The sequence below is a fragment of the Symphalangus syndactylus genome, chromosome 23 (genome assembly GCF_028878055.3).
Source record: "Symphalangus syndactylus isolate Jambi chromosome 23, NHGRI_mSymSyn1-v2.1_pri, whole genome shotgun sequence".
In the NCBI taxonomy this organism is placed as follows: domain Eukaryota; kingdom Metazoa; phylum Chordata; class Mammalia; order Primates; family Hylobatidae; genus Symphalangus; species Symphalangus syndactylus.
The window spans coordinates 18,267,836-18,280,522 of record NC_072445.2 but is presented as its reverse complement, the minus strand read 5'-3'; the positions used below and the strand labels follow the sequence as shown (position 1 = coordinate 18,280,522).

The 12,687-nt window shown below is 38.0% G+C and overlaps 1 protein-coding gene across 2 annotated transcripts in view; it reads right to left on the bottom strand.

The window, feature by feature from the left end:
- Positions 1-1,364: 1,364 nt before the first annotated feature.
- The window catches only part of CDC5L (cell division cycle 5 like), a 57,906-nt gene continuing 46,583 nt past the window's right edge, over positions 1,365-12,687 (bottom strand). Inside the window, exons 15-16 of one of the 2 annotated variants that reach the window (XM_055263097.2) lie at positions 2,531-2,743; positions 1,365-1,801 (exon numbers count right to left, since the gene is read on the bottom strand). In XM_055263097.2, coding sequence (XP_055119072.1) covers positions 1,697-1,801; positions 2,531-2,743 — 318 coding nt within the window. In that variant the 3' untranslated portion in view covers positions 1,365-1,696. Of the gene's footprint in view, positions 2,744-12,687 lie in introns of both variants that reach the window. The other variant, XM_063633184.1, reaches the window with a different exon arrangement.

Below are 12,687 nucleotides of genomic sequence, written 5' to 3'. Positions count from 1 at the left end.
AACCAAATCTGATCATGTCATTCCTTTGCTTAGATCTTCTCATCGATTCTTATCATATTTAAAGTAAGATCCAAATTCCTTATTATAGCCTTATTTATGTGGCTCTATACAACAAGGCCTTATATACAGAAATGCCATTTTTGACGCTCTAGCCACATTGTCCTTTTTGTTCCTCAAACATATAAAAGAGGCTTTATGTTTGCTATTCACTCCACCTAGGATGTTCTTTCCTTGAATCTCACAAGGATAACCCATTCTAAAATGTCAATCACATGTTATCTTAAATGTTACTTCTTTAAGAGGTCTCTTTGGCCGTGCAGCTTATAGTGGTACAGTGCAGTACAGCACAGTGGTATAGTGGTGAGCACAGCTGCCTTCCAAGAGGTCTCTTTGATCGTCCAGTCTAAAATAGCCACTCATTCACTATCTCATAATCACCCTACTTTAATTTCCTCCATAGAATCTAAAAGTCATGGTCTGATACCTTCCCTGTATATACTTAGTATCTCCTCCCCACTAATGTCACCTCCAGGAGAGCAAGAACTCTGTCTTAATAACTGCTTATCTCCAATACTTAAGTAAGTGTCTGACACATAAGAATCACCAAATAAACATTTGGATTTTAACTGTCTGTCATTCTCAAAAGACTATAAGCTCTACTAAACAAGAACTAGGCCTATTTTGTTCGTTATTCTCTCTCTAAGACTCTGGCACAGGGTATACATTCAGTATCGAATGAATGAATGAATGAATGAATGAATCCCTTCCCTTCCCTTCCTATAGTCCCTAGTATTCTAAGATTGGGCAAACGTTTTTGGTGATCTCAAAACATTGCTGGCCTATAATGAGCTTGTAGCTGATACTGTAACTAAATCAATTTATATGAATTATTATAAAATTAAATATCTCCACCTCTATCCATGCCCCAAATTCTACACTGATGTAACTGACTTCTTACGCTAAACATAGAGCTTTAAGTTTGATGGCCTTCTTGAAATTAACTTTTAAAATGCTTTTGTCAAAAAATACTTACAAGAAAATAATGGGACAAGGAAAGTTAAATCTTTTGAGCCCTAACCCATAAATTATTTAAGTAGCTGGCAGAGAAGAGACCTTCTTTAAAGTGATATTAAAAAAAAAATTTGAGGTACTAAAAAGTTAATCTAACTTGTCAGTGTATACAGAAATGACCACTCTTTGCTGAAACTAACAAAGCCACAAAGAACTGCCTCTTAAGTGTTTAAGATACTGCATCACCATTTTGATTACCCAAGAGTTACTCATTAAATATGACACAGAGTACATAGCTGCTGGTTTGCGGGCACTCTTAAGTATCTAATTACTTCAAACAAAAGGCTACATTCTCAATTTTTTATATTTTGTTTTTATTCAAGAGTTACTCACAGGCAGCACTTTAAAATTAGGCTTTTTAAATTAAAGGCCAAAACTAAAAAAGTTTGCAAATGTGACATTGCTAAAAGAATGATAGCCTTAATAATTTAAACTCTAAAATGTCCGTCCTGTGGAGTTAACGTCTTTATACACAGAATGTGTAAGATCGATATCATTTAAAATAAACAACTGAAAAACCACAGATGGTGGGTAAATTTGTCAATGAAGATAAACATCAGTTTCAGCCTTCTAGAGTATGAAAACCGGCAATTAATTAATCCTGTGACAGAATATAAACTGTACTTCAGAATTTTGACTTTAAAGTCTCTTTCTCCAGCAGCAAATCGGCATATCTATGTTGAAGTTCCTTTTCTCTTTCTTGCTGTCGCTGAACGTCTTCTTTTAGACACTTAAAGAAGAAAAAAGTAATTATTTTAGATGTAAACTATACTGAAAAAAATCTACAGTACTTTACTATCTTAAAAACCAGCTGAATTAAATCATGATTCTTAAGAGGTAAATATTTCTCAAAGAGAAACAAACATATCAAATACTTTTGCTATAAAACCAGTATCACAGCCATTCTTTGGTCATATGAAATCCTGCTGCTACTTCAAATAAACAAACCACTATGTCTTAACAATACCCTCAAATACACTTCAAGAAGCCCTGACTGCCCTTTAGCTGGACAGGAGCTATTATGCACATTTGGGAGATAAATTCAATCCAAACCTGGTCAAAGGAATTTGATGGTTTAGGAGGACTAGCTATGTTCCCAGTAACCTAAGTTATAAAACAAAAAAGATACTGGTTTAGTTTCCCCTCACAGAGCTACATGAATGGGATGCAATTAAGTTTCAAGGGGACAAATTACAAGGGCTAAGTATCCATTTCACAGTGTATCTACATATGAAACAGAAAATGAGTAAGGGGAGGCCTTTGTATCTACAACTTGCCTGGTCTATCCATCTACACAGAGGCAATTCTAGATTAGAAAGTCAAACACTTTAGGCACTCATTTTTAAAAGCCTGACAGTACCAACTTCAGAGACAGTCTACATAGGAGAAGTAAAAGAGGACAGCTCTGATGATTCTTTGCAGCACTCTTTTTAAGCAACAGTTCAATATATAACGTTACCTCTAGCCTCCGGGGAATAGCAGAATCTTCATGTTTCTTGAGTTCTTCAAAAGTGCGTAACTCCAAGTGAGCCTGTTCAATTTGGTCCCATAAGTCATTCAACTGTTTCATGAGCCCCATAGCACGAGACTGGTAACCCCCAAGCAAAATTTTCATCTTCTTTTCCATCTTTGCAGCTCTCTTGGCTTCTGTCGTCATGTGACCCCTGTTTATCTGGAGAGCAGGGGAAGATCACCTCAGCATACATGAGAAAAGCAGGCTACTAAATAACAGGGCTGAAAAGGTACTATTCGTTCATGTACATGCCTCAAAGCAAAAATACACTACAACTCCTTATAGCTCAATTACTGTAACAAAATATCAAGCTTAAGAAGGATTTATTTTGCACCTAAAGGGTTTTATAGGTGAGTCCCAAATAATCTATAATCTATTTATAATAATTTGACCCATGATTGAACTTCAAAGAGGGCTTGAATGTCACAGTATGGGAAAAACTAATGTCTACTTTCTGAAAATGACTCCTGCTATCATTCAACTTATTTATTTTGGGACTAGCTGCAAGCCATCTTCATCATCTATATCCCAAAAATGTACTTCTGGGAGTCTGTTGACACATCAAGACCCCAACTTTTACAGTTCCCATCCAAGGGCCTGCATCCTAAATCTCCTGGCTCTGGGAGCTGAGGGATCTAGTGCAAGTCTTCCTAGATCACTAAATCCCTAGAACAAAGAGATACTTTTAATCAAGCATGCAAGTACTTTCAGGGACTACACCCTTTGGGGGCAGTGCAGAAAAGCGGCGAAGAATGTGAAGCTCCCTTTCTCCCTGGAAGGGGCTCATGGCACAGTCTTTCAGTGGCTACTCGACAGCCTGGCTTTTAACTTGCATGGGGGAGTTAATCGGACAGTGCAGAAGTAGCCTTCTGGCAGCCTAAGCAGCAGCTGGACACTTTCCGAGCCTTTCCCCCTGGCCTGCCCCAGCAGTAACTCTAGGCCTACCAATTCCTCCTAGAAGGAGTTTGTCCACACATCAAATGTCTCAATTTGCACAGCATCCACCCAAAGGACTATATCCTAAATCTCCTAGATGTGGTAATGGAAGAGACTAAGCATATGCATGTCTCTCTAGATCAAAAAACAAGGAGGTGGTTTTAAACAGGTGTGCAAATACTTTCTAGGGCTACACTCCCTGGGAGCAGTGAAGAAAAGAGTCTGGAACATGTAGCTCTCATTTTCTCTCCAAAAAGGGTTTATAACTGCCTACTCTTCCAGGGGCTACTTGACAGCCTGGCCTCTAACTTGCATCAGAGAGCTAACGGGGGAGACAAACAGTACCCCTCAGGCAGCCTGAGCAGGAACCTGGCATATCCTGAGCCTTTCCCCCAGCACATCCCACTGATAATTCCAGGCCTACTCATTCTTCCTAAAAGGAGTTTGTCCACAGACTGAGTGCCACACTTTTATAGTTCCACACAGACAAGGGACTGTACCCTTCACAACCTATGCTCTGGGAAGTGACAGGGCTTTGCATTTCTGAATCTCCCTAAACCACAGAAAACAGAGGTGGACATAACTACAAGCCCACTTCCAGCAGATATCTCCCCAGGATCATAGAGTGCAGCCACAATACAAGCATAGGCATTTGCCACAGAGATGGCTTAGTGTAGAGAAGGTGGAATAATCAAGCACTTGACTTCAACATGATGACAGAAGGAACTAGGACACATACCCAACACCTCAACCTTCCCAGCTACATCTAAGCATCTGGCTTCTACCTTACTCATCACAGGGTACTGATGGAATATGGCGCCAAGAATAGAAACAACAGTCTGAACAAATACAAAGATTTTCTTAAAATCTCTAGCTGGATGAATTGGTGAGCTCCTTCTGCTACACAAGGCCAGTCTAAGAAGACTGAGAAAAAAAAAAAAAAAAAAGAAGACTGAGAGAGGCAGCTGTCTCATGTAATGCACAGAAACCAACACAGAGAGAGTCAAGAACAATTAAGAAATAGGAAAATATATTCCAAAAAAAAAGGAACAAAATAAATCAATAGAAACCAACTCAAGTGAACTGGAGATATATGATTTACCCAACGGGAAATTCCAAATAATGGTCACAAAGATGCTCACCGAGGTCAAGAGAGCAATGCAAGAACAAACTGAGAACTTCCACAAAGAGACAGAAAATATTAAAAAGTACCAAGGAGAAAACACAGATCTGAAAAATACTAAAACTGAACTGAAAAATTCAATATAGGGATTTGACAGCAGACTAGATCAAGCAGATGAAAGGATCAGTAAACTACAAGACAGGTCACTGGAAACCATCTAATCTCAGGAGCAAAAAGAAAAAATAATGAAAAAGAGTGACTTAAGAGACTTATGGGACACCATCATGGAGAACAACTTATGCATTATCAGGTGCCTGAAGGAGAAAAGAACAACTAACATATTCAAAGAAATAATGGCAGAAAACTACCCAAGGGTTGGGAAGGAAATGGAAAGCTAGATCCAGGAAGCCCAAAAGACACCAAATAAGATAAATTCAAAGAGACCCACCAAGACACATCACAATTAAAATGTCAAAAACTAATGGCAGAGTATTGAAAACCGCAAGAAAAAAGCGTATCACCATGTATAAAGGAACCTCCATAAGACTATCAGAGAATTTCTCAGCAGAAACCTTTCAGGCCAGAAGGGAGTGGGATGATATATTTAAAACTAAACTATAAACTAAACTGAACAGAAAGGGAAGGAAGGAAGGAAGGAAGGAAGGAAGGAAGGAAGGAAGGAAGGAAGGATGGAGGGAGGGAAGGAAGGAAGGGAAAGAAAGAAAGAAAGAAAGAAAGAAGGAAAGAAAGAAAGAAAGAAAGAAAGAAAGAAAGAAAGAAAGAAAGAAAGAAAGAAAGAAAGAAAGAAAGAGAGAAAGAAAGAAGAAAGAAGGAAAAGAAGAGAAGAGAAGAGAGACAGGGACAGGACAGGACAGGAAAGGACAGGACGGGACAGGACAGGACAAAGGACAGGACAGGACAGGAGAGGAGAGGAGAGGAGAAGAAAGAAAAAGAAAGAGAAGAAAGACAGAAAAAACTGCCAACCAAGAATACTATACCCAGCAATCCTGTGTTTCAAAACCAAATGGATGATAAAGACCTTCTCAATCAGAAGCTGACTTTATCACCACTAGACCTGCCTTACAGGAAATGCTAAAAGGAGTTATTCAAGCTGAAGGAAGAGAACACTAATTAGTAACATGAAAATATATTAAAGTATAAAACATTTTTTGTACATTTTGGATATTAACCCCTTATCCAGGCCAGGGCATGGTGTATACATTGTCATATCCAAACATTCTAATACTCTAATGGCAGTGAGTAAATCAATTATATCTCTAGTATAAAGGTTAAAAGGCAAAACTATTAACAACTAAAGTGCAACAATTTGTTAAGGGAATAAATATTACATAAAAATTTTAAGTATAACATCAGAAACACAAAATATGGGAGAAAGGGGTGTAAAAGTGTACAGTTTGTGTATGCAATTCAAACTGTTATCAACTTAAAATACCCTGTTATGTAAGCTGTTTTATGTAAGCCTCAAGCTAACCACAAAGCAAAAGTCTGTAACAGACAGACAAGAGATAGATAAAATCCAAAGCATACCACTACAGAAAGCCATTAAGACACACACACACACACAAACACACACACACACACACACAAGCAAGAGGGGAGGAATAGAACAAAGGATCTATAAACAGAAAACAATTGGCAGTGGTTAAGTCCTCACCTATTAATAATTACTCTGTAAATGGATTACATTCCCCAATCAAAAGGCATAGAGTAGGCCAGGCATGGCGGCTCACGCCTGTAATCCCAGCACCTTGGGAGGCCGAGGTGGGTCTATCATGAGGTCAAGAGATCAATACTATTCTGGCCAACACAGTGAAATCCTGTCTCTACTAAAAGTATAAAAATTAGCCAGGCATGGTGGCGGGCACCTGTAGTCTCAGCTACTCAGGAGGCTGAGGCAGCAGAATAGCTTGAACCCAGGAGGCAGAGGTTGCAGTGAGCCCAGATTGCACCACTGCACTCCAGCCTGGCGACAGAGTGAGGCGCTGTCTCAAAAAAAAAACCAAACAAAAAAAAAGGCATAGCTATTAATAAAAAGAACAAGAACTTTTTAATCAATAAAAAGAATAAGACCTCACAAAGTGCTGGGATTACAGGTGTGAGCCACCACGCCCGGCCTGGATAAGGGATTAATATCCAAAATATACAAACAAACAAACTCAAACTACTCAATAAAAAACAAGTAACCCTATTTGTAAAATGGGGAAAGGACGTGAATAGACATTTCGCAAAAGACGACATACAAGTGGTCAACAGGTACATGAAAAAAATGCTTAACATCTCTAATCATCAGAGAAATGCAGATCAAAACCATAATAAAGTATTACCTTACACCTGTTAGACTGGTTATTTAAAAAAATGAAAAACAGTATGTGTTGGCAAGGGATGTGGAGAAAGGGAACCCCTGTTCACTGTTGGTGGTATTGTAAATTAGTACAGCCATTATGGAAAACAGTATGGAGGTTCCTCAAAAAACTGAAAACAGAATTATCATTCAATCCAGCCATTCCACTTCTGGGTATACATATCCAAAGGAACTGAAATCAGTATGTCAAAGAGATGTCTGTACTTCCATGTTCTTTACAGCATTATCCACAACAGCCAAGACATGGATTTTTAAAATATAGTATACACATACAATGGAATACTCTTCAGTCTTTAAAAAACAGGAAATCTTGTTATTTGCAACAACAGATGGACATAGAGGACATTCTGCTAACTACGATAAGCCAGGCACAGAAAGCCAAATACCGTATGATGTAACTTGTATATGGAATCTAGAAATGTTAATCTCATAGAAGTAGAGAGTACAATGGTGGCTACCAGAAGATAGTGGGGTAAAGGGTAGACAGGGAAAGGGGAGATGTTGGTCAAAGATACAAAGTTTCAGTTAGGAAGAATGGGTTCTGGTGATCGATTACACAGCATGGTAATCACAGAATCATGTTTATTTCAAAATAGCTAAAAGAAGGGACTTTTAGGCTGGGCATGGTGGCTCACACCTGTAATCCCAACACTTTGGGAGGCTGAGGTAGATGGATCACTTGAAGTTAGGAGTTCACAAACAGCCCTGCCAAGATGGTGAAACGCCATCTCTACTAAAAATACAAAAATTAGCCAGGCAAGGTGGCACACGCCTGTAGTCCCAGCTACTCCAGAGGCTAAGGTGGGAGAATCGCTTGAACCCAGGAGGCAGAGGTTGCAGTGAACCTAGATCACACCACTGCACTCCAGCCTGGACGACAGAGCAAGACTCCATAGCAAAAAAAAAAAAAAAAAAAAAAAAAAACGGATTTTAAATGTTCTCTCCACAAATAAATGGTATGTATTTGAGGAGATTAATATGTTAATTAGCTGATTTAATCACTTCACATATGTGTATGGAAAAAATCACATCTTACTCCACAAATATATGCAATTATTATTTGTCAATTAAAATAGAACTTTAAAAAATATGGCCAGGTGCAGTGGCTCACAACTGTAATCCCAGCATTTTGGGAGGCCACGGCGGGCAGATCACCTGAGGTCAGGAGTTCGAGACCAGCCTGGCCAACATGGCAAAACCCCATCTCTACTAAAAATACAAAATTTAGCCAGGCATGGTGGCACACACCTGTAGTCCCAGCTACTCGGGAGGCTGAGACAAGAGAATCACTTAAACCCAGAGGCAGAGGTTGCAATGAGCCAAGATCAGGCAACTGCACTCCAGCCTGAGCAACAGAGCAAGATTCCATCTCAAAAAAAAAAAAAAAAAAAAGTCTAAGTCAAGCCCATGGGAGGTGGAGGCAAGGGAGTAACACTGCATGTATGTGCCTTACAAACATGAGATGGATCTAAAATTAATTTAAATAAAGAAGCTCCTTTAAAACCATTCATTTCTTCAGATTTTTATAAAAGTTAAGCTTTTATTCCTCTGCAATTTACTTGAACAATAAATTCATGAAAACTGTTAATGTCCTTTATAAATGAACCTCTGATAAATCAAACCAAGTTCCATGGCAATGATTATATGTCTCCTAAGGGAGTTAGGATATACTGGTTGAAGGCAGGCAGCACAGTACAGTGGGGTAAGAGTGAGTCACTCTTACAACCCAGCATTGCTGCCCAACTGTTTTGAGCTGATGCGAGTTATTTAACCTATGTGTCTCCATTTCTCCATCAGTAAAATGGCAGTCATTGCTACAAGTTGTTATGAAGCTTAAATAAGATCATAGACATAAAAAGCCTCAGCTGCCCAGTGCCTGGCACAGAATAAGCAGTCAATAAATGTCAGGTCTGATTACGATTATTATTTTCCAGATACTAAGAGTTCAAACATTTTGCCCTTTTCCCTAATAACTAAGGGAGAAAAAGGATGAGGCTTCAACAGCTTCATTAAAATTCCAACTTCAATATAAGTCTACGTAGACCCTTTCCTGGAAACACAGCAAGGAAAAACAGCTGGTCCTGCTTTTAAGTGTGGAGTTTGCCCCTTGTGGACCACAAGACCAAGTAACACACACTGGACCTCTGTCCTACGGTGTAAAAATAGTGTTAGAACATGGACTCGCGGTGCTTCCCAACTCTATGGGAAGATTTTCTAACCCTGAAGTTCAAATGAGGTGAACAAGTTTCTAAGTAATTCCGCTCCCCGTATTTCCCAAGAGAAATGAAAACATGTCCACACGAAAACCCGTACACGAATGTTCATAGCAACATTATTCATAATAGGTAAAAGTAGAAGCAACCCAAATATCCATCAACTGATAAATGGATAAACAAAATGTGGTATTACCCACACAGTGGAATGGTACTCAGCCATAAAAAGAAATACTAATATATGCTACCACATGGATGAACTTTGAAAACATTATGTTAAATCAAAGAAGCCCGTCACAAAAGACCACATATTATATGATTCCACTTATGTGAAATATTCAAAATAGGCAAATCTACAGATACAAAAAGTAGATTAATGGTTGCCTAGGGGTGAGCACGTTGGGGGGAATGGGGAGTAACTGCTGATACAGAATCTCTTTCTGAGGTGATGTAAACGTTCTAATAATGGTTGCACAACTATGTGAATTTACTAAAAGCCGCTGAACTGTACACTTTAAATGGTCTTAACTTTATGGTATGTAATTTATATCTCAGTAAGGATATTATAAAAATAAGGTATACATGGAGTAGAAACATTACCTCCACAGGAGAAAAAAAAATTCCTCATCTTCAATTCTTATGGATACAAAATGCAAAAATATTTTTCCCCAGAAATCAAAAGCAGTACTTTCTAAGTTCTAGAAAGGCAGTAGTGGGATGGAGTTAGAGTTTAAAAAAAAAAAAAAAAAAGACAAAACTTCCGCCACATAAATTTTACAACACCATCAAGGACAGAAAACGATAATTTTTACTCACTCTCTTCCACTTCAAATATTTCTGGAGTATGTCTTTTTAAGCCAGTGGTTTTCAACCACAGCTAAACTTCAGAATTGCCAGTGGAGTTTTTAAAATCTACCAGCACCAGTGCCCTAACTCCAGATACTCTGATTTAAATGGCCTCAGATCTCTGTGTCCTTAAAAACTCCCGTATGATTCTAATAGGCAATTCGGATGTCAAACTCTGTTTCAGCCAGTCATTACAGAAGCTAGCTAGCAGTTGTTTTCTCAACTATACCTACCAAAAAGTCTTCATTTCCAATAAGATATGAACAATTAAATCCATCAAGTTATATTCAAGTTCCTTATTCTATAATTTAACATGTTCAGCCAGGCAACAGTGGTTCACGCCTGTAATCCTAGCACTTTGGGAGGCCAAGGCAGGTGGATCACTTGAGCCCAAGAGTTCCAGACCAACCTGGACAACAGAGTGAAACACTGTCTCTCAAAAAATACAAAAATTAGCCAGACATAGTGGCACATGCCTGTGGTTCCAGCTACTTCGGAGACTGAGGCGGGAATCACCCAAGCCTGGGAGGTTGGAGGCAGCAGTGAGCCACGATTACACCACTGCACTCCAGCCTGGTCAACAGAGAAAGACCCTGTCTCCAAAAAAGAAAAACAATTCAGCATGTTCTAAGAATACCCATTATTACATACTCCAATCACATCTGGATTCAAACATACATTCCAAAATCTTAAGAGCAAAGAATTTCAAATTAATACATATAATGCTTTTTAAAAATCAGTCATACGAATTAACATTTTCATTGATAACTCAATTAACTATACACTGTGCTCCATGGATAGTCCATTTCCAATTTGGTTTAACAGCATAATATCTATACTCAGAAACTGCTTAATTAGTCATCAAGGTACATTTAGTATTATCAGTACCCTGTATCTTGGAATTACCTCACCTCATCCAATGGAGTCATTTATTATTCTCAACCCATCAGAGATTTTAAAACTTCAAAGTTGTTAGCTTTCATTTAATGCCAACAATTTTATTTCATTTAGCTCAAGCTTTATAAGTCTTCTGGCTCAAATATTGTGCTAAGGTTCCAAGCAAATATGGACACAAATTGTACAAAAATTAACTTAAGCACAGAAAAAAATTAATTTAGCCAAATAACTATATAGTCATTAAACATATAAAGAAGAAATGGAATACAGCTTTTAATATTCAAGTTGAACTTAGTCATCTTATGCCTGTCATTTGATTATTAAAACATGAAGGAAGGTATCTGCATGCTTTGTAAAATGCTCAACCTGTGACTGCTCAATATGCTTTAAGAGGAAAAATCCTAACCTACAGTTTCTGGTCTTTTTCAAGCCAATAAACCTCAAGCATGAAATGTACATGCATACAGGGACAGGACTAGCTTAAATCAGCCCAGCTCCTCCCAACACCCATCCACACACAGAAACAACACTGAGGCACAAGACGGTATAAAACTTTATTTCCTAAAATTCAAAGAAAAAGGGAAAATCAGACTCAGATTTAACCAGTCAGATTTCTAAATTAATTTTTTAAAACAAGCACTAGCAACTGCCCTGATGGACACCTCACTTTAGAAGCCACCACACTGTGCTTTAAATATGTACTGGCACAAAATTGCTAATAGTCTTAAATAAAATGAAGTTCACTATCACTAATAGGAATTTAAAATAGACTGACACTTGATACAATTAAAGCTGACTTGATCAAATATGAAAGAGTAAACTTCAATTCAAAGCAGGAAATTAAGAATATATCCACATACAAATCGGTAGGAACACCAAGCTGACAAGTTTCACGCATCGTAATTCTATTTCATAATATGCTATCTAAAATTTGCTTCAAAATAATAGTGGAAGGGGGGATAACAGGGGAAACAAGAGTGGCTATGATTGATGACTGTCATAGCTGGGTGAGAATACAGGAGGATTCATTACACCAGTATACTTTGGGGTACATTTGAAAATTCTTATAATAAAAGATTTTTTTAAAGTCAAATTCAATACTGTATCTACTCTAAAGGCTACTTTCTCAAGACCATACACCACAAACCATGAAACATCAATGTAATGAAATATAATGAGACATTAAAATTTACAAATATGTCAACTATTTCAACACACCAAAATGTATACATGAAATGTTAGATTAAAATCCACATTGATGTAAAATCTGTTTACACTAACCAAAATCTGAGTTTTAAGCTTCACTCAGTACAACAGTCTCTCTCCTAAAATCAGCCAATGTCTCAAATTTCAGACATTCCTCAAAATTTACAGAATATAAAAACTTAGCCACCCGATTGTTTAAAGTCAGGTTAGTTCCTAATATCTCATAGTATCAAACCAAGTATAATCCAATTTAGGTAACTCTAAGGGTGATATAGACTTGAAGAGACATGGGAGAAGAATTGTCATTTACTAAAACCTGCTATTTGGTAATCATACAGTATCTCATTTAATCTTATCTCAAATTCACGCTTCCATCAAATAAAAACGATTACTCGGCCGGGCACGGTGGCTCACACCTGTAATCCCCGCACGTTGGGAGGCCAAGGTGGGTGGATCACTTGAGGTCAGGAGTTCAAGACCAGCCTGACCCATGGTGAAA